Consider the following 21474-nt stretch of genomic DNA (forward strand, 5'->3'; position numbering starts at 1 on the left):
TTTTCGTTTTTTCGTTTAAAGACAGAAAATGTGTCCTAATTTTACACATTTAGGATGTGTGCTGGGGATAATTCACATTTTAATATCAAATTAAAATGCCCCTTATCAATGCATCCAAGATTATGCATTTCTTAATTTATAATCCAGACACTGTCATGTTTATAATCAAGTGATTGAAAGTACGAAAGGAATTGTGGGTGGAAAATGTATTAAGGATGACTGACAACTGCAAGTCTGTAACTCAATCCTTTATTAAAGCCGCAGTCACATCTATACAAACTGATGATGATGATTCAATAGAGCCACATTGACCAGCAGGCCTGGACTCAGCCACTCTCTCACAAACTTTCATTTCATTTTCCCCTTTAAACCTAAAGTTCAGAGGTTGTCAAGAAGATTAAAAATAGCGGCATTGCGTAAGTAAAACCGCAGAAAACTGTTTATTAAAAAGACATAAGAAAATATAAAATATTTGCTTTACGAGAATCTGTATAAATACTAAACCCTTAAAAAAAACCAGGGGAGGCGTCACCTTAATTCAAAATCTAAAATCGGTGGGAATCTTCCAGGCAGCCGAGATATCCATCTCAACCAACACATCTCAAGGAGTCTCCGAAAGAGAGAGGAGGAGGAGGTGAGAGCCATCAGGTGAGCAATCCAGATTACTCAATGGAAAACTAGATCAAGTTCTGGTTCCGGAACAGTGTCCCGCTGTGGAATTCTGGTTCTGGGCCAGTATCATGTAGGGAAAGTTCTAGATCTGGAACCCAGCGTTCAGAGTTCCGTGGCAGGACCCCATTCGATATCGTCCGCTTCGTTGTCGGAGCTATCGCTTCCCTGGATCTGTGTGCGCCGGTATTGGACAGCCTGGTGGTGGGCGAGCCTATCAGAGGAGAGGAGGATTGCATTCATTTCTCTGATCCCTCTTACTGGTCCCTCTAGTCAACTTCGGCACCTTACAGAAAGTCTTGTCATTCACTGTGGACGCTAGCATGGCGGATGTACTTACACAATTAATGGAGATTTCCTCTCTTGTGGTTCAGCAGCGCGGGCCTGAAAGAGGAGGAGATTATGAGAACAGTGTGATGCAATACCAATCCACCGTCTCAAAACACGCCTCAAAAACACAAAAATGACAGATTTTAAACAGGTAAACATTATTAGAAAAGAGTGTGCACAGCCCCTGTCCTGCCTCTGCAGTACCTGCTGTAGTTTATCCTCGATGGCCGACAGGGTGACGGTCGTGGGGCTCTTGGCTCGGGGCGGCTCCGGAACAGAGCTCAGGGCCGAGGGGTCCGGGGCCCGGAAATCCGGCGGTCCTTCAGAGGGGGGCGGGTCCATGGCGCTGAAGTCTGAGTCGGAGAAGCTGCGATGGGAGGCGGGGTACGTCTCGTCCGCGTCATCGGGAGGGGGGCTGTCCTGCTCGTAGTGGTGCGACCTGGGCTCCGGCACCTCCATGAGGGGAGGGATCTCCCTCTCGGGCTCCTCGTCGGGGCTGCGGTGCCCGGACGCGGGCTCCGAGGAGCGGGCCAGCGCAGCGCCCGCCGACCTGGACGCGCGGGGCTTCTGGTGGCTGGCGTAGGGCTCCTGCAGGTCCTCGTTGTCCGTGAAGGCCTCTCCGTCCGTGAAGGCCTCTCCGTCCGTGTCCTCCAGGTCGCTGGCTGCACTCAGGTAGTCAGACTGGGTGTTGTCCAGCCCCTCCAGATCTTCACCATCACCGCCGGCCTCCAGCTGGGACACAAACAGGAACAGTCTTTAGCTTGCAGTTAAGCAGCCATGCATAGTCGTCATGACTACAGTCGCTGCATGAGGTAAATTGTTTGTGTAGAATGTGGGAGGTAGAACAAATAAATGACGTTTCCAAACACCCACAACCACTCATTCTCGATGTGTTATGAACACAGTTCAAAACTGACAGCTTGCACTTAACGATCCGTAGATCTGGACGTTCAGATGAATGTCTGAAAACTCGTATCTCTGTATTATGTTGTGATATCCTTTCTAGGGAGACTGTAGTGAAGCACGTCGGAGCCAGAGCTGTGAGGGCGGGGCTGACTCTTACCGTGACCTCTGAGACCCAGACTGGCTTGGCCTGCTGATGGCGGATCTTGTCCTTCAGAGCATCATACCACACGTCGGAGCTGGGCTGGAGGTCGATGCGGGCTGGAGGGACGACACATGACGGACCACCGTAAGAAGAACAAGTTGATAATCAATAAACGGTTACTTTTGAGAGGGACATAACTGGTTAAAAAAAACAAATACGGAGTGATAAATAAGTTGTTTACAGCCCTAGATTCTCTCCTCCTCCTCTGAAGTAGTGACATGTCCTTGGAGAGAGCTGTCAGGCCGTGCCTCGTGTGAAGGTGTTCCTCCTACCTGCGAAGAGATGGCTGCAGTGCTTCCTCATTTTCAGAGCCTGGGCGTACAGGCGTCTGGAGCTCTTGTTGGACTTGGGGCAGAGCTTCTGCCTCATGGCCTTGACGTCCTTGCGGTTGTGGGGGTCCAGGAAGAGCACCATGGGGTGGTACTGGATGTAGTTCAGCCTCTCCACTGCAGTGGGCGTGATGTCCAGCAGGGGGTGCTTGTCCTGAGGGAAGGGAAACATAGACAGACGAACGTCAAGAAAGAGGAAGTTGCTTTGGCAGTTGAGACATGACGAATCAATGTCTGATATAGTTCCCTTTACAGTCGTCTGACCTTTGCTTTTGATCCAGCCAATAAGAAAAAACTAAATTGTTATTGAAAGAATTGAAATTGAAATGCATACTGACCAAACGTATCTGGATTTTTTCTTTTTTATAAATACACATAAACCCAACACACTCCCTGAACCGAAACGACCCACCATCCCACACGTCAAAAAAACTAAACTATTCCTAAACATTTACATTACATTTACATTTAGTCATTTAGCAGACGCTCTTATCCAGAGCGACTTACAGTAAGTACAGGGACATTCCCCCCGAGGCAAGTAGGGTGAAGTGCCTTGCCCAAGGACACAACGTCATTTGGCACGGCCGGGAATCGAACTGGCAACCTTCTGATTACTAGCCCGCTTCCCTAACCGCTCAGCCACCTGACTCCCTATACGTATCAGTTTTGTTCACCTTCTCTGCGATCCTTCTGACGGTGTCCAGTTTGATGACAGTGGAGCCTCCTTCTCCTCCTCCACCTCGAGGGACCATGTCTGTCCGGACGAGCGAGGGCAGCGAGAAAGAGAGGGAGCTTTTAGTTTCACTAAGATCTAAAAATGCAAATACTGCTCTGTGAGGACACCATGTATGACAGGAAATGACATACCTGCCACCTCAAAGTTATCAGGCATGTCGCTCGCCAGCTTCTCCATGGCAACGTCGTTCAAGGGACCCAGGATGACAATGGGCCGTTTGAAATTGGCTGTAAAATGATTTGAAGCTGTTACAAACTGCTTTTTGTTTACAAGATTTTTAGAAATAAATGGAACAGTATGGGGGAGAAAAAAACCAAATACAAATCAAACATTCTAGGACCTTCTCTGAGGAGCACTCTCTCGTAGGCCGGGAACTTCCCCTGGATGGTCAGCTGGAGGAGGTCGTCTCGAGTCCGGCGCACATTCTTTTTGCCCCCTCTGAGCCCCCGTAGCTTCCAGAATTCCGCTCTGGGTCCAGCCACCTGCTTCTCTGTGCCGCTGGCACGGTTAGCCTGCTCCAGACTGGCCAGAGTCTCCGCCCTGACACAGCCCAGGAGGGAAAACCAGGTCAGAGCTGCAAGTATGGAGACAACAGACAGAGAGCCAGAGAGAGGGAGGGAGAGAGACAGAGAGAGAGAGAAAGAGGGAGGAAGAGAGACAGAGAGAGAGACAGAGGGAGGAAGAGAGACAGAGAGAGAGAGAGAGAGAGAGAGAGAGAGGGAGGAAGAGAGACAGAGACAGAGGGAGGGAGAGAGACAGAGAGGGAGGGGGAGAGAGAGAGAGACAGAGAAAGTGACAGAGAGAGAGAAAGAGAGATAGAGAGAGAGACAGAGAGGGAGGGGGAGAGAGAGATAGAGAGAGAGACAGAGACAGCAAGACAGAGAGAGTGAGAGACAGGCAGGGAAGAGTGGGATGATGTGAGGGTTCTGACCTGCCCTGGTTGGGGATGGTGCCCTTGTCCAGCTCATGCAAGTCGTTGCCCATGCGGATGGCCAGCCATTTCCCCAGCTTGCCCCTGTGCATGGTGTCCACCACCCTGAAGACCTCCCCACGAGTGAAGCTCATGCTCCTGGCGTCCTCTGGCTCGTAGTCGTAGTGGGTCCGGATGTAGAAGGAGTCGCCCAGGTTGGACTTGAGGATCTTCTTGTAGACTGAATAAGGACAACAGAGCAGGAACTCCCTTAGTTTCAATGGTGTTGCCGGTCACGTCGTTGCTATGACGCTGTACAGTGTCACAGCGTTGCTATGGGTCTTAGAGGAGCTTACGGTCCATCTTGTTCTGAGTGCGGATGTCCACGCGCTCTCCTCGCTTGGCGTTGAGCAGGAACATGGCCGCCTCCTCTCTGGTGAAATGACTGAAGTCCACCCCGTTCACCTACACACAGGACAGCGTATAAACACACACTCCAAGATTATTACGTCAACAAATACTTGGGACGTCCAAAAATCACAAACATCGGACTTTGACATAGAAATCACCTGAAAGTGTTACAGGGTATCAGTACCCTAACAAGGAGTTTACAGCCACAAACTGCGAGTTTACCTGCATGATCTGATCCCCCTCCTTCATGCCCTGCTCCTGGGCGGGGCTGTTGGGCTGGACCCCCCCCACAAAGATGCCCACGTCGTTGCCCCCCACCAGCCTGAGGCCCACGCTGCCCTCCTTCACGAAGGACACCGTGTTGAGGTCAGAGCTGTATCTGGGGAGGGAGGTGGGCAAGGCGGTGATGAGCATGCACCGACAGAGCCTGACTGGCTTCCTTCGTGGTGGTGGCGAGGTCAGATACGAAGCGTTTGGGATGATCTCTGCTGGTCCGTGTGTTAGAGTGAGGGAATGCTTACCCCAGGTTGGGCGTGGGGTAGGAGTCAGGGGGCAGGGAGTACAGAGGCTCCTCCTCTGTCTGAGCTGAAAGAGAAGAAGGACGTTTATCTTTTCCCGGTGCTGGAGTTTGTTTTCAGGTAGTGAAGCTCGTATTGAGCAGAGAAGAGGCTTACTGTAGGGTGGAGGGTTGCTCTTCACTGACACTCCAAAAACCATACCCTTGGCTCGTGGAAAACTGTTCAAACAGAGAGAGGAAAGAGAGTTTTACAGGGTTTGGTTCTGGTGGTCTGTGTACAACAGTGTGTTGTCAATGGCTGGTAACTGATGGTCTATTTGAGGTGTGTGTGTGGTTTACCTGCGGTTGCTGCTACCAGATCTTCCAGGGGGTGAGGGAGCGCGCTCAGAGTCGGAGGAATCTAACGACGACACAGAAATGTGTCAGCATTGACCTATTAGTGTGACATCATCACCCTGGCAGCCCAGGACTAGGGGAAGGGGGGCTGGGGGGAACATGGGGTCACTGAGGGGTAATACTGACCTTCAGGGAGGGGTCTACTGGGGGTCAGGCCTCGACGAGAAGGCTCCTGTTTCACTGCTACAGAAGATGACTTCATGTCTGGGAGGACTCTGTGTGAGACGATTGGAAACAGTTTGTAATTTGATCTCATTAAATTACTAAATTGAAGAAAACTTTTTTTTTTTTTTTTTTTGCTGAAAGGATTTGTCACCCCCTTCTTACGTGTATTTGTTGTTGCGGGACCCCGCAGAGCCGGCACTGTCTGTGGAGGCTCTACGGGGCACGGAAGCATAGCTCGCCTCCGACTCTGACTCCGAGCGTGCTGTCGAGACACACACACACACACACAGTCAACAATCACATGCCGTCAAAACTTCCTGGTGTGGCGGTCCTTGACTCGCTACAATGAAACAACAAAAACCACAGGGCTAAACACACACACACACACACAGGTACACGCACACAGGTACACACACACCGTTGGCCTGTGGCGGGATGCTGTTGGAGACGCTGGGCGCTCTCCAGCGCGGAGGCTCCACCCGGGGCTGCTGGGCTATGTCTGGGAGGACTCTGGAAGAGAGGGAGGACGGGAGTGAGGGAGGAGGAAGATAGCACAGCTCAGTTACGCGTGGAGAGGGAGACCGCTGGCCAATGTGATTATCTTGAGAGGACAAGAGACTGAAATATTCACCTCAGTTTCTCAGGGCCAGCTCTCCCTCTCTCCTTCTCTCTCATTGCAACAGAACCAAAAGACTGATTACAGTTAATCAATAAGAAGGCGTGGTTCAACATTAAGCCTCCATTATTTCACTGGTTGTGCATGTGACAAGCTACATACCGTTTGTTCCAGCTAAACATGAATTTGATGTTATCTAATAAAAGGAATAAACTGCCAATATTATGTGATCATGTCATGGGTGATTTGTGGGATGTTTTTGAAATCTGTGACCCAGATTCCTTCTTCTGACCTTGGACATTTCAGCCATCATAAGTGGACCAACGTAAGCCACATATTCACTAGAAGGAGATTCTCTGAATAAATTGCTTTTATTTATTAACAAGACCACAAAACAGGAATACAACATGCATTATGGGTACACAAAGGAACAGAAACACGACACACAAATGTAGCTGATCATCCCCCTCCAAAAAACAACAAAAAAAAAACAACAACTGTGTTTAAAACGTCCAAAATCAAAACCATTCACAAACACAAAGTGGACAATAAGGTTAGCGAAGGGAGGCAGTGGGCGTTCAGTGCCCCAGTCCTGGAGCTCTGCCTGGGGCTCGGGGAGGGGGGAGGGGGGTACTAGGATGGTAGGTGTAGGGGGGTGGGCGGCCCTCATCTGTACCTGTATCTGTCCCTGGAGTCCTGGCTATGGGGGGGGCCCTGTCTCCGGGGTGGCCCGGAGCTACCATCTGACTCCGACTCGGAGTCTGGAACCAGAGGAAGTAAAAAGAAGGGGGAGGGAGAGAGTTGAAGAAAGAGAGAGTTATGAGTTGGTGTTCATAGTACATGGTGTTCAACTGGATAAGAGTGTCTAGGTAGGGTATGCTGGTGTTGCAGGTGGGTCAGGGCGAGTGGAGGGGGCTGGAGGTGGGGTACGCTGGTGTTGCAGCTGGGGGGGACTGACCTGGAGGTGGTACTCTGACGGGGGAGGACACCCTGCGAGGGGGCTCCTGGCGGACCACGATGGGGGAGGCCATCCCCCCGGGGGGAGGCAGGTCAGGAAGAACTCTGGAGGGGGAGGGGGAGAGGGTGGGGAGAAAGAGAGAGGTAAGAACCTGATGGAAGGGTTGAGCGAATGGATGAGAAGAGGATGGGTGGTGCGACGGGTGAAAGGTGGAGAATGTGGTCTCCTCCTCCGTGTCTCCGCCCCGCCTGGTGCATACTTGTATCGGGAGTAGTCGTTGGAGCGGGGGCTCTCCTTGCGGGGGGCTGGGGGGGACGCGCTGCGGTCCGAGTCCGACTCGGAAACCACCTTCTTGGGCCGCGAGGACGTGCGCGTGCCCTGGGAAGCCATGGAGACGGTGGACGGGGCCCGAGGGGCGCTCCAACTCTGGGGGACGGGCGCCGCTCGGGGGTTGGGGAGGGTGGAGACTCCTGAGAGGGTCCTGCACACACACACACACACACACATTTACCACTACGTGTCAAACATCAAACTGCTTTCAAGTTCGTAATAGTCACCAGAACTTCCTGTTTGTGCTTGAATTGGAGGGGTTGTTGAAGATCCCCAGGTGTGTGTGTGTGCTCCCCAGGTGTGTGTGTGTGTTCGCAGGTGGGACTCACCTGTACTGGTCCCTGCTGTCGGGGCCGTCCCTGGGCGTCCTGGAGGGGGGAGGGGAGGCGCTGCGGTCAGAGTCCGACTCAGACGGGGCTGGAGGAGGAACGACAACACAGGGTTCACGTGAGGTCAGAGGTCAGCTGCCAGGCTGGCCCATGCTGGGCTGTGCCGCCGGGCGGAGCTGATCATGTTTCCATGAGGGATGTGCCGCTTTGCTGGGAGTGTTCCTGTGGTTCTGACCTCTGCGAGGCGGGAAGGCCTTAGCGACGGGCCGGGTCAGAGTGGAGCGGACAGGGGACGAGTCCCGGGACTTCGCCGAAGCAGGAGGTTCCGCCCGGGTTCTACGAGACGAGGGGAGACGAGAGAGAGTTTGACTTGTGTCACTGTGGCAGGTCTAGTCATGATACAAGAGGATGGCCTCATAGATGAGAGGTGAAAGGTCACCTGCGTGTGCGTCTCTCTCTGGTAGCAGGGCGGGATGCTCTGGGAGGGGGGAGGTCAGTGTCCAGGTCAGAAATGTCTGGGGGGGAGGGGGGATATAAATAATCAATCAGCTGGATAATTTCATATTTCTACCTTTACATTCACATCACACTCACTCACTCACTCACTCACTCACTCACTCCCCTCCCTCCCTCCCTCCCTCCCTCCCTCCCTCCCTCCCTCCCTCCCTCCCTCCCTCCCTCACTGTCTCTCTCTCTCACCCTCCAGTTCAGAGCTGTCGTCTGCTTGTCGGTCCTCCTCGCTGTTGGGGGCGCTGTCCACCACCTCGGGGATGCTGACCAGGAACTTGCGGTCGTCTCGGAGAACCGTCATGGTGAGCTTCCCTCTGGACTTCTCCACCAGGTGCTTGGTCTCCAGCAGAGACAGGTTCTCTGTCGTCATCCCGTTGATCTGCACCACGAGGGGCCATTCGAACAGAGCAAAGCTTTATTGTCCACACCGTGTTCACGTTCAAGGGTCGGTCAGCGTTAAGAACTGATATTAAACTGATATTAGTTCAGGAGTGTTACCCCCCGTCGTGGCATCTGGACATGAGCTAAAACAGAAGTGACACCACAGGAGGAGAGACCGTCCTGAGAAGCTGCTGGTCTCACCTTGAGGATGAGGTCTCCCTCCTGGAGAGTGCCCTCCTTGGCCGCCAGGCCGGTCTCCGTCATGTGTTTGATGAAGATCTGACTGCCCAGCTTCAAGCCGTACTCTGTAACCGCGGCAACGCGAGGTCAGAGATTTACTGAGCCTTAAAAGGACTGCTTTCAGTGTGACATTAATGACATAACACGAACCCCACCCGGTTATGGTTGCGTCAACAGACCCCGCCCCCCCCCCCCCCCCCCCCCCCAGGCTCTCATCAGCCTACCATCAGTCAGCTTCTTCTTCAGTAGGGTGGTTTTGATTGGCTTATCCGGGGCGTTCTGGTTCGGCAGCCTCTTGTACCCGGACGACACCAGGGCGTGGCCGTTGCGGTCCGGGGTGGAACTGCGGGCGTTGACGCGGTAACGGTCGGCGTTGTGGGCCTGGTCGCTGCCATCGGAGTAGCGGCGGGCCCTGCGGGGAGGGTCCTGGTCCAGGAGGTTGGAGTGGGACACGGCCCGGGTCGGTCTGCTGGTGGCCGGAATCTGGATCTTCCTGGGACGCTTAATCGTCTGGAGAGAGAGAGACAGAGAGAGAGAGACAGAGAGAGACAGAGAGAGACAGAGAGAGAGAGACAGAGAGACAGAGAGACAGAGAGACAGAGAGAGACAGAGAGAGAGAGACAGAGAGAGAGAGACAGAGAGAGAGAGACAGAGAGAGAGAGACAGAGAGAGAGAGACAGAGAGAGACAGAGAGAGAGACAGAGACAGAGACACATAGAAAGAGAGACAGAGACAGAGAGAGAGAAAGGGAGAGAGAAAGAGAGACAAATAATAATGTTACTGTTCACTGCCTGGATACAAGTGATATGATGTTGATTCCACCTATCCAGTTAATGCGAGTCTCCCTTCGCCGTGGAGATGAACGCGTGAGGTGCTCACCACGTTGGCCGTCTTGCCAGAGGACTTGAGGTTCTGGATGGTGAAGGTGGAATAGACGTTATCCATGGAGATCCCGTTCACCATGACGATCTGGTCCTTGGTGCTGAAAGAGCATGGGGGGGGGCGGGGGGGAGGAGGAGACAAACATGAAAGTGAGAACCATCGAGCAAACACACACACGTCTCAGAATCCTTGAGTCTGTTTGTGTATGAAGATGTGAAGGTGTTTCTGTGTGTGTTTGTGTGCGTGTCTGTGTGTGCGTGTGTCTGTCTGTGTGTGTGTTTGCGTGCGTGCATGTGTCAGCATAAGAGGGTCTGTCCATGAGACGAGTGGCTGCTGTGAGTGTGTGTGTGCTGGGAGTGTGTGTGTGCTGTGTGTGTGTGCTGGGAGTGTGTGTGTGCTGGGAGTGTGTGCGTGCTGTGTGTGTGTGCTGGGAGTGTGTGTGTGCTGTGTGTGTGTGCTGGGAGTGTGTGTGTGCTGGGAGTGTGTGTGTGCTGGGAGTGTGTGTGTGCTGGGAGACTCACAACAGCCGCCCCATGGCCGGGCCGTTCGGGAGCACATCCGACACCACCACGGCTGTGTCTCCCGTGTCTGGGTTCGGCTTGTCTCGACCCCCCGAGATGGCGAAGCCAAAACCAAACTTGGAGTCCTAACACCAGGAGAAGGAGAGAAGGGGGAGGGGGGGTGGGGAGAGAGAGAAAAGATGGTTCAAATTAAATGAAAATGGAGAGAGAAATAACAAAGAGAGCAAGAGAGTAACATGAAGAGAGAGAGAGACAGAGAGATAGAAGAGATAAGAGAGAGAGGGAGGGTGCACACATTCCTTTAGGACTGAACTGTGTCACCTGACCTGCTCTTACAGAAAACAGTAGGGCGTGTCAGCTGGCTGAATTCCTGGACCAGGCTGCTCTAACTAAGACCGCTGCTAAACACCATCGATGCACGATGCCGTCACGGGACGGAAACCAGACTATTGAAACTGGTCTGATTAGAAGAACCGTACTTACTCTGTTCAGCGTTATCGTGTGTTGCTCCCATATCGTTAACTCCTCCATCTCTGGTTTCTGAGGAGGAGAAGGGGGGAGAGAGGACAGCCCTTAGAACACAACGACAGCTACCGATATCGCCTATTCCTTACTTCATCAGCAACCGTGTCGACATCACCACGGCTTCAGTTCAACAACAACACACAACAGCAGCAGTAGCAACCAACACCACCATCACAGCAGAACCACGTCACAGGGCCTTACGGTTGTGCCAGGCACTTCCTCGGCTGCTGGTGTGAGTGTGCGCGGGGGAGAGGAGCGTCTGGGAGTGTGTCTAAGCCCCAGCGTGTTCTCACCTGTCCCGTTCCTGTCTGACAGGTATGGGGGAGGGGCCAGCTGGCAGCCAATCACCACCCTTGTCACACGACACCAAGAGGAAATGGCCGAACGAGGAAGCGCGCGTAGAAATGGAACACACCGAGAAGCGCGGATTCCCCCGAGCTTGACACTGATGGAACTGGTGCATTCTGGGTAGCGAGCACCTGTCAACTCTGTCCTCAGCTCCAGGGGGGTCATGTGACATGTTGTGAGACTGGAAAACAATGTACTGTACAGAACAGACACCACTCGCTGCTTTAAACACAATAGAGACGCCTGTCTGGTCTATATTGTACATTTCTAGCTGGCTGCCCAACTTTGCATGTCTCGTCCAACTGAACAGACCCATGGGTCATGACCGAGGACGCTAGCCTAGTGTCAGACGCCAGCAACACTGGCATCTGGAGTTTTATACGTCCTGAATAACCCGCATACTTTCTTTCAGCTAACTGACATATTCCAAATTCCATTTTATTGTAAAATCAGACAGGCCACGTACGCTTGTGATTCCATCTAGTTGGACCCAAGAAATGTGTTCAAAAACGTCTCCAGTCAGCTAATCTGCAGCAGAGAACAGCAATATTGACGAGTGACAAAACTAGGTTTACAACAGTCAGTTAGTGATTTCCATTCCGGGAAAACCCACAGCTCACCACACCAAACGACATCATTACAGATGCACATTAACATGTTGGTCCTGCCGGGAGTCACTTGTTTGACCATGGTAATGATTAGCTTAACTAAACACGACGTGAAAAACTCACCAAAAGACTACACAGTCATACATATTTGTAGATAAATAAAAGTCAGGCTAAGGTAAACATCCAACTCTGAGATGCAGACAGATCTTTAGCAGCATTGTTGGGAACAGGAAGGAGTTCTGGATTGAGGTTGAACACAGGATCACCAAACATCACTTTACTCTAGCTAGGAATGTCCCCTCCCCAGGATTAGCTACAGGTACCCCTTGTCAAGAACAAGCGCATTACTTGTCTAAAATACATTTAGACTGACTACATGCCAAAATATACTATGTGTGGGATTACATAATCACACAATCGCAATAGGACTCTTTGGCATGAGGCCTAGGCTACGTCACACACACACACACACACACGTTAACATGCAGCACATCTACACCTCAAACCACCTCTGCCCCAACCGCAGAGTAAATGCGTTGTCTGACAAAACATGCAAATGGCGGGGATGATGTCAAGACAGAATCCAGGAACACTGTTCCTGGAAACAGGAACAGAATCAGAACAGGATCAGAACAGCAGAACAGAAAACACACGCTTTCTGAGTTCACTCTGGCCTTTTCACCTGTTTACCAGGGCTTCTGTAGTGAAACTCAGCAGTGCCAAGTTGATATTGTAATCTAGAAAACATCTACGCTGGGAGTTTCATGTTGCACAACATCCTAAGAACGACTTATTACTGAAGGAAACTGAGTCACTGTAGCAGTAAGTAAACAGTTTGAAGTAGGAAGGTCGCCATGGGCAGCACCAGGTTTGCCGATGTGCTACTGACTTTGCATAGGCCTTCAAGTGCCTCTGACTCCATGAGCCAAATTAGGCTCTTTCATACCAACCGCAGTCCTGATTGTGATGTCACTTCTGTTGAATAATCCCCTTATGTGGGATTCAGTAACCATACCAACGGATAAGCAGTGAGTTGAAAGTTAAGAGAGAGGCGTATTGATCACAACAGGATATTAACCTCCTACTCTGTAATGTTCAACCTCACAAGGGAAACTCCTCAGGTCCACACAGCGCACGCCTGATGCAAAGGTCTGATTCTCTCTCATCTACTCACCACTTCTTCCTTGAACCTCACTTCCATTCCCCAGTGATGCAGGCAGAGGACTAAACACCTGTGGCCTCCTCCACTTACAAAACAAACCTCGTAATCCGAGTTATCAACACAAACACACAAAAATTGTTTGTTTTTTCGTTTTCCTTAGCTCATCAAACAATTCCACCTCTGAAGACGACCCCGGCTTGGCTGACCGGCTGAAAGGTGATCCAGGTTATTAAAAGCTAACGGTGCCTTTGTTTGAGGGAGGAAAGAGCCAAAAACCTCACCTGGATCAATAGAAGGCTCCTCCCACAGGCCCCTCCCACTCTCACAGTACTCTCTATTGCCCCTTTGTTGCCACGGATTTAAGGTGGAGCCAAACCCATCAGTGTGAATCCCCCCCATTCCCCCAAGTAGGAAAAGCCGAAAACACCTTAAAACATTTGAAACTCAAATGTTGTGAGTTCAGGTAGATAAACACTGATCGCTGAAGTGTACAGTCACATTTGACTGACTTAGCAGACGTTCTTATCCAAAGCAACATACAAATGGTGCATGTGGAAAATACAGCAGAAAATCAAGGATCAGAAGTGCAGGGGCTCTAAAAGTATTTCGGTAGTCACACACACACACACACACACACACACACACACACACACACGTCAACATCAGTATCACTAGCAACAATTCAAGCATTTGTTATTGATACTTCATGCCCCAGGCACTCGAATAGACTAGAATGTTAAGGACAAGTGACACAAACTTGAAGAATCTTGTGTCTCCCACACTGCCATACTCACCGTGACAACGGAGGGTGGAGGGGGGGGCACAGACCCGAAATGCCTCATAAGTTTGTTTCGTTGCGTCACATTCATGATGAAACAGTTTGCTTTGCTGCGCTACAACTTCTAATGATGAGCTGGGAGCTGAACCGTACACACACGTCCACACACACACACGCACGGCTGTATTCAGCACAAAGCAGTATAGGTGCTACTGTACGTCTTTTTTTTATCTCAGCGATGATACCAGCATCTCTAGTCTTTCACACAGCAGACAGTACCCTCCAGCCATCCATCCCAGTTCCCCCTGAACTAAAACTCCAGTCTAATCCATCCATCCAAGCTGCGCGTCCAACTGATCCTGAGGCGTAACTCTAAGCTGTAGTATTCCCATGCTGTCCCAGGTCAGTGAGCCTGACTGCACGGTCAGCTAGGCAGCTTTTCCCCACAGAGCCGCAGGTTACAAGCTGGGTAAGTTATGCCTGGCGCCATGGTTACGGTGTGGAATGAGAACATTGGGCTGTTAATAATTGATGGGGTGTGTTGACATCCTGAGAAGGCCTAGATAGAGGGTTCAGACAGGGCTGGAAGCTCTCTAACTGGATAATAGCACTAGTAGAGATAGAATAGTATCTCTTTCTAAGATACTTTGAGGGCCTGCTTTATCTGTGGCACTGAACACAGACATGGTACGGTCACACAAAAAAACGCGCATTGCAGCACGTTAGGTAACGTTTGTCTACAGTGCTTTCGATCATCCGAACGCGACTGTGAAATTTGAACTGTGAGAAAAGGCCTGGATGATCCGGATAGGAACAGGAGTTCATATGATCGCTGCTAGTGTTGAGCTGAATGGAACTGACCTTTGGACAGGCTACTGCTGAATCATTAATAGGTCATACTGAGGGACTCCTAGACTGAAGTAGACTTGTCAGAGAGGCCAGGGAGGGAATGTAATCGACAAACATATTGAGAGCTTGTGCCTTTGTGGGTTATTTAGGGTGTGACCCCGTGTCAAGTGAACTATCAGTCACACTCAGGTGAATGCTGCAAACTGCCACGGGTGCACAGAATGTGTCATGTTCCCTCTTGAATAAACATAGAGTAAAACTGAATAACACAGTGTAATTTATTTAGCTTAATGCCACGTCAACAAACTACTGCTTCTTTAGGGGCTGGCTCTAGCAGTAGGTGAGAGTTATGCAAAGCTAAGGATTATGATCAGTCATAAACTGAGGCCCACACGACAGAGAGAATTTCAGCGCAACACTAAAACAAGTTTAACACCTTGTCATTTCGAACTGACTTAAATAAACAAGTTTAAAGACTGATGCCAATACACAGCATTCTTAGCACGCCACTGGTGGACACACTAGCTTGTGTTTTAGGCCCTTGGGCGATGCAGGATGTAGCCAACAAGTTTACAGTTGATTTAACCACTTCACAACAAGTTTAAGACCCCTGTTTCAACCTCTTCAACAGTTCCAGCCTGAAACCAACCAAGAAAACAGCATCTCAACACTATAAGACCGCAGACATTTGTAATACACACTTTTACACTCAAGTCCCGCCAATGTCACCAACACCACGATCATGGCCTTTGTGAAAGTTAGGTGACCTGTGTACAGGTGAGGAGGTAAGTAAGCGCAAAGACGCAGTCGTTTGGGAATGCGGTGAGTCGAAACTGTTGTGAAGACAGGTAGAAACCTGCGGTGTGGCGGAACCAGTAGAGTGAGGCTGTGGAAAGGAGGATTCAACTGCCTGCCTCCTTGCCATGGTCGACTCTTAAATTTGGCTGTCCCACTTACAAACGTAATCAGATTTGTAAAGCCATACACAGACGATTGGTATCTCCTTTTACTCAGTTATCATAATGCCGACTGTGTGACCTACTGAAAGCTGTCTTGATCTGCCTGTTTTGCCTTGTCTACCCACGTGACAAGCCGCAAATCACTTTTAACGACGATAGTCGATCACTTCCATTCCTAATGGAACACCAAAATCAATATTCGATAACAAATGAACCCCAGACAAGATCTCGTGTGGATGAGCGCATGAACATGTCGACATGTTTCAATTATAAACCAAGGCTGTGTTATTGCATATCCACTTCTTTTTTTTTTATAAATACACCCTAGGAAATTGATTCTCTCAAGCACTGAGAGTAAACGTCTACTCATCACTTGCATGTTAAAATCTCACATTCAAAGACAAAAAAAGTGATATAATAAAAGTCTTAGAATTTTTTTCGTAGTCAAACTTACCTGTTAAAACGTCTTTACAACCCGCTGTAACTTTGTTGTAGGCTACAAATCAGAACACTTCGCTCAAGTGACACTTCCGTTATCGGTGATACATAGACGGTCAACTAACACAATACCTACAAAATCAGTCCGAAATACGAAGAAAAGAGGTGTGTTGTGGCAGAGCGTACAGGTGAGTTTCACAACGTCATCACGCAGGGAGCGTCTAATTCCGGAAGTCAGGCAGGACATTGCCCGTCGCTCTCTCTGTAACTGTAACGCTTTCACAACACTGTGCAATGTAAACACCTCATGAACGCACACACGCCATGACAGACGCCTAACCCATCCTGTTCTGAATGATATATCCGGTGAAATCCAACACCATATTAAGTAGGCCTATACGTGGTGGCGTTAAAGCCTTCTGAAATATCCTCAGGATCATAAAAGCCATTTAATTGATCAGAATATTTTTTACAGTTGTAGCAGGTTATATCTGAACAACCCCGTAAAATAAACATCACATAATCTCACATCAACCTTTGGCCCTGGCCCTCTACCAACAACCCAGATGCTGCACGTGGAACACGGGAGAAAATTAATTTGCACGCAGTAATAGTTTCGGCAATCTTCAAGTTTTTATTTATTTGTTTGTTTGTTTACAAAGTTAAGATTGCATTACGGTATAATCCTTCCTTTTGTTATGAGTAGAAAACCTTTTTAAAGAATTAGTCGAAAGGCACAATTTTTTACAATATATACATTTCGATCTAAATTATAAATATATAGAAAAACAAAAGCACAACCCAGAATAAAAGTGCTCAACACAGTCTTTACAGAAAAAATAGCCTTTGTTTAAAAATACATACAATCAGTAGCATGTTTTTTGTGTTGTTTTTGTTAGCAATAAATTATTTTGAATGTGATAACTGTAATATATATATGCAGAAGATGAAGGAACGATGACGATAGTTAAGATCGGAAACACAAGCTTAGAACTCTCAATCAAAACAAACAGACAACAGTAACTTGATTATGCCATTCTTAGTGCAAAACTAGAATAAAGCAAAAAAAATGGATATACATATATATATATATATATATATATAAAACTGACTATTTGACAGTTGACAGATTTCTCAAAAAAGAAAAAAAAAAAAAAGAAAAAAAAGAAAATTTGAAATCTTCCCCGGGGGAATTTTGCATAGGCTGACACCACCACCTCCTGTGTGAGCTGTTCCCCACACAGCAGCACTGTTACCTCACAGGGGACGGGGGGACGGGGGGGAGGCTGTGTGACCGTTCAGATTCAGTGGAATGTGCCAAACCTATTCTGGACAATCAGAGAGAGAAGGATAGAGAGAGATAGAGGGAGAGTTGGAGAGAGATAGAAGAGAGAGGTGGAGAAAGATGGCCATTCTAGGGCTATAGGGACAGATGGAGACAGACTGAGAGGGTGAGTCCTCTCCAGGGGTCTATAGATGAGAGCTGGGCGCATAGAGGTTTGATGGCTACTTGTGCTGCATTTCCACTCTGGAGTTCAGCTGAAGTAGTCACAAAATGTTCTGGTGCAAATCTGTCAGAATTCACCCAGGTTAAATGTCTGACCAGCACTAGTTGGGGTGGGGGTTGGGGCATAATATAGTTCCTGCAGAGACGACCTTTGAACTTTGCCCTAAGAAGGCATGAACGACACTCAAAACCACTGACGTTTCCACGACAACGCCACACAAACTCATCACATTAAGTCTCAAAAGAACAAACAAATACAGCCCAGGCGCAGCACAGAACGAGGAAACAAAACAGCACTCAAACGTGTATTGGTTAGTTTCACCGCTGTCGTCATGGGGATAACGGTTGTGTTTCTAAAAGCTCGCTACACCAAACACATATCTTTAAGGGTTCTTCCTGAGAATTGACATTAGGGTCAGATGCACAAGACAGTAACTTCAGGGTCGTGGAATACTTTGGTAACTCTGCTAACTAAAGCCCTGACCACTGCAATCTGAGAACATTTCTACTGTAGCCAAGCAGATCTGGGTGTGAAGAAATTAAAAAGAGACCAAACCATCAACTCTGTACAGTAGTACAGAACAGTGCAATATTATTTGGTGGCAGGTTATAGACTTATGAAACTTATTTGTTGTTTTATAGTAAAACCTTAACTATAAACATCCCTGACCAAACTTTTGTGTCTTGTACTAAAAAGTATAATCAGGATGACAAACTAAAAACTATATATCCCTTAAATATAAATAACAATAATAATTAGCATAATAATGACAAAAATATCCAGGAACACATTGCTTTTATCCCATCACAATGTTTTATACAAAGTATTTCAGCTGTTTTTCAGCATTTTTTTTTTTTTTTTTACATTTCTTTTTCTCTAGACTACAGGTAGAACAGAAACAAAAAGGAATTCATTTGTTACCACCATGCACAGGTCATCTCAAACATTTGCCTGTTGAGAGCGTAAACAGTACTTAGACTCTAGATGTTCATAAAATGTAGATTCTGTTTTATTGCTTTTGATTGGATGGACTACCCAAACTATTTAATAAACCAATTACAGTGCATCCATAAAAAACAGCCAAATATCACAGGTTCTCCAATATACGATTATATACGGACTAAAAACAAACATTTATAATATCAATATTGGTCAGAAACAAAAACAGAGGGGGGGGAGGGGGAAGCAATCTAGACTTTCCTGAGAACTTCAACTAAAAAGCAAAGCAGGAGTCACATGTGAGGGTGGAGTTCTAGACTAAAAAGTGGGTATGAATTTGACACAATTTAAAAAACCTCACAGCCAGAAAAACAACCATCCCCGCAGCCTCACGCCATCTAAGCCCCTGGATCGTCTAGCCAGGGGGGGGGGGGGGGGGGGGTGGTGCGGGGTCAGAGGTCACGATCCTGCTGTCCAGACTGGACGCACGCACACACACACGCACACACAGTACTGGCATCGTGGGGGACTCTAGGGGACCCACAACCAGAGACAACGAAAGGGTCAGGGGAAGTTCAAGATAAATACAAATATGAGAATAAATTAAGATACCGATGCTTTGAATACAAATCTATACATAGGCCTACACAGGTTCCAGAGACTGCATTTTAAGTAGGTTTTCCAAAAGGCACTGTTTACAACCACACACTGTCCTCTCTCTCCCCTCCAATAACGCTGAAGCAGAGAAGACCGTCCACAGGGGCAGGGAGGGGAGGCTGGAGGGAGGGGAGGCTGGAGGGGAGGCTGGAGGGAGGGGAGGCTGGAGGGGAGGCTGGAGGGAGGGGAGGCTGGAGGGGAGGCTGGAGGGAAACCAGGCGGTTCTTTGCTCAGAACAAAAATCGGATCTTCCAGTTCCAGATAGCTCACTTCCAGCAGGGGATACGGGGGAACTCAGAAGCAGACAAGGGTGTGATGTGTGTGTGTTTGATCAAAGTCACAATCCAGCATCGGCGCCGATCATACCCAACACAGCCAGCAGGGGGCGCTGGGATTTCACATCAAAGGAACTCGACACCAGCGTTTTCAATGAGGACAACACAACCATAATGTTTGCGTGAATAAAAAGTTCTGTTGTGTGCAGCCTTTCACGTGGGCTTTTCAAAATCAAACGATGCCGTTTCTGAGAGAAGACCGAGTTTCGAAATATCTCGTCAAACTTCTCTCCCCCACCCCCCCACCCCCTCTCCTCATACACAAAGATCTCACGGCTTACAGCTGGGCCTTGAACTCGTCTCTTCGATACAGGACAGAATATTTAGTCGATGCAATATGCCCCCGTGGTGTGGGGAAGCCAGTGGAGGGAGGGGGGGGGGGGCTCAGGAGAGGCAGTGATGTGACTAAAGACCCTGAGGGGGGGGGGGGAGAGGAGGGGGGGGTGCGTTCACAGACAGCAGCTAACAGGGGGGCCAGCAGCTCGCAAAAAAAACATGGGGGGCGGAGTTAGGCCGGGTCCCAGTCCTGGAGGCGGTACTGTATGACGGACTGGCGGCTGTCCGAGCCGGTCCGCAGCATGCTGTCCAGGACCTCGCGCACGTTCAAAACGTCCGAGCCGCAGTGGCCGTTGGGCAGCGACTGAGAGTCCGGCGGCGAGAGGGAGGAGGAGGAGGGGGAGAAGAGCGAGGAGGACTGGATGGAGGTGGAGGAGGAGAGGAGGCCGGCCGACACGTGGGACACGGTGGTGTTGGAGGAGGAGGAGGAGGGGGGGGGGTGGTGGGCCGCCGCCTGGGAGCTCAGAGAGTAGGGGGAGGAAGGCATACACAGGTTGAGGATGTCTATGAAGTCCTGCGTGTGGTTGGGGACCTCGGGCCTCTTCACCAGGGGAGGGGGCGGGGGCTGGTGCATGTGCGCGGCAGAGAGTGGGCCCGTCTGGCTGCTCAGGGCGCTGCGGGAGATGAGAGAGTCCAGGCCAAAGTCGTCCCCGTAGCCCCCAGCCGAGCCCGAGAGCGCGTCAAGCCCCAGGCCGCCCTCGGTGCTGTCCGGGGAGGGAGAGCTGCCCACCGTCAGGTCCAGGATCTCATCCAGGGGGCTCTTAGGCTGGGCGGCCGGCTTGGGGTGCAGGGGGGGCAGGGTGCGGCTCTTCAGCGGGGGCAGGGAGGGGAAGGGCTGGGGGAACTGGGAGAAGTGGGAGGTGAGGCTAGCCATGCTGGGGAGGCTGCCCTGGGACGGGTGGCCGGCCTGGGAGCGGTGAGAGGGGTGGAGGCCTAGCTGCTGAGTCTGGGCCTGGCTCAGGTTCTGCAGGGCCTGGTTCTGCGTGAGGTTCCGTAGGCTCTGCGCCTGGGTCAGGTCCTGGAGGGACTGGTTAGGGTTCAGCCTCTGTAGTTTCTGGGCGTGGTTCCTTAGCGTTTGGTTCTGGGCCAGGTTCTGCAGGGAGCGGTTCTGGGCCAGGTTCTGGTTCTGCGTGAGGTTCTGCAGGGTCTGGTTCTGCGTGTGCGCGCTGCTGAACAGCTTGGCCAGCAGGTGCTTGTTCTGCAGGGCCAGCTTGCGCTGACGCTCGTCCTCCAGGCGCTGCTCCTGGGCGCGCTGGTCCTTCTCCCTGCGCCTCCTCTTCACCTCCTCGTCCATCTGGAGGAGCTCCTCACGCACGCGCGCCACGCAGTTCTCTGGGATCTTGATGCCTGAGGGAGGGAGAGAGAGAGGGATATAGAGAGAGATATAGAGAGAGAGGGATATAGAGAGAGAGGGATATATATATAGAGAGAGGGATATATAGAGAGAGGGATATAGAGAGAGAGGGATATATATAGAGAGAGGGATATATATATAGAGAGAGGGATATATAGAGAGAGAGGGATATATAGAGAGAGGGATATAGAGAGAGAGGGATATATATAGAGAGAGGGATATATAGAGAGAGGGATATAGAGAGAGAGGGATATATATAGAGAGAGGGATATATATAGAGAGAGGGATATATAGAGAGAGAAGGATATATATATAGAGAGAGAGGGATATATAGAGAGAG

At 50.0% G+C, this 21474-nt stretch overlaps 2 protein-coding genes across 6 annotated transcripts in view; both read right to left on the reverse strand.

Annotated features, from left to right (window-relative positions):
• Positions 1-233: 233 nt before the first annotated feature.
• On the reverse strand, positions 234-16179 carry tjp3 (tight junction protein 3). Of its 3 annotated transcripts, none has more exons than XM_062450208.1 (30): positions 16022-16179; positions 10822-10878; positions 10339-10463; positions 9815-9917; positions 9160-9445; positions 8897-9000; positions 8504-8693; positions 8244-8319; positions 8040-8140; positions 7805-7892; positions 7405-7626; positions 7146-7249; positions 6864-6948; positions 5990-6081; positions 5734-5833; positions 5533-5621; positions 5350-5410; positions 5168-5229; positions 5015-5078; positions 4716-4872; positions 4439-4547; positions 4104-4323; positions 3513-3712; positions 3304-3399; positions 3111-3190; positions 2380-2590; positions 2063-2163; positions 1204-1731; positions 1010-1053; positions 234-883 (listed from the first exon to the last, which is right to left on the reverse strand). In XM_062450208.1, the coding sequence occupies exons 2-30, from the start codon at positions 10867-10869 to the stop codon at positions 775-777; spliced, it is 3855 nt and encodes a 1284-aa protein (XP_062306192.1). In that variant the 5' UTR covers positions 10870-10878; positions 16022-16179; the 3' UTR covers positions 234-774. The 3 variants fall into 3 exon arrangements, with proteins under 3 accessions (XP_062306192.1, XP_062306191.1, XP_062306190.1); XM_062450207.1 differs by lacking the exon at positions 16022-16179 and adding an exon at positions 12994-13230; XM_062450206.1 differs by lacking the exon at positions 16022-16179 and adding an exon at positions 11065-11124.
• A 2199-nt stretch (positions 16180-18378) lies between these two features.
• The window catches only part of sbno2b (strawberry notch homolog 2b), a 48472-nt gene continuing 45376 nt past the window's right edge, over positions 18379-21474 (reverse strand). For all 3 annotated transcript variants that reach the window (XM_062450202.1, XM_062450201.1, XM_062450203.1), the window contains one exon: positions 18379-21127. In XM_062450202.1, coding sequence (XP_062306186.1) covers positions 19953-21127 — 1175 coding nt within the window. In that variant the 3' untranslated portion in view covers positions 18379-19952. The remainder of the gene's footprint in view (positions 21128-21474) is intronic.

Source organism: Osmerus eperlanus, chromosome 24, assembly GCF_963692335.1.
Source record: "Osmerus eperlanus chromosome 24, fOsmEpe2.1, whole genome shotgun sequence".
Taxonomy (NCBI): Eukaryota; Metazoa; Chordata; class Actinopteri; order Osmeriformes; family Osmeridae; genus Osmerus; species Osmerus eperlanus.

Coding starts and splice junctions, on each gene's coding strand:
- tjp3 (XM_062450207.1), bottom strand. CDS start 13,020: ATGGAAGTGAGGTTCAAGGAAGAAGTG. Junction 10,879..12,993: donor TGAGGTTCAAGGAAGAAGTG/GTGAGTAGATGA, acceptor TCTCCTCCTCAG/AAACCAGAGATGGAGGAGTT. Junction 3,713..4,103: donor ACCATCCCCAACCAGGGCAG/GTCAGAACCCTC, acceptor GGGCTGTGTCAG/GGCGGAGACTCTGGCCAGTC.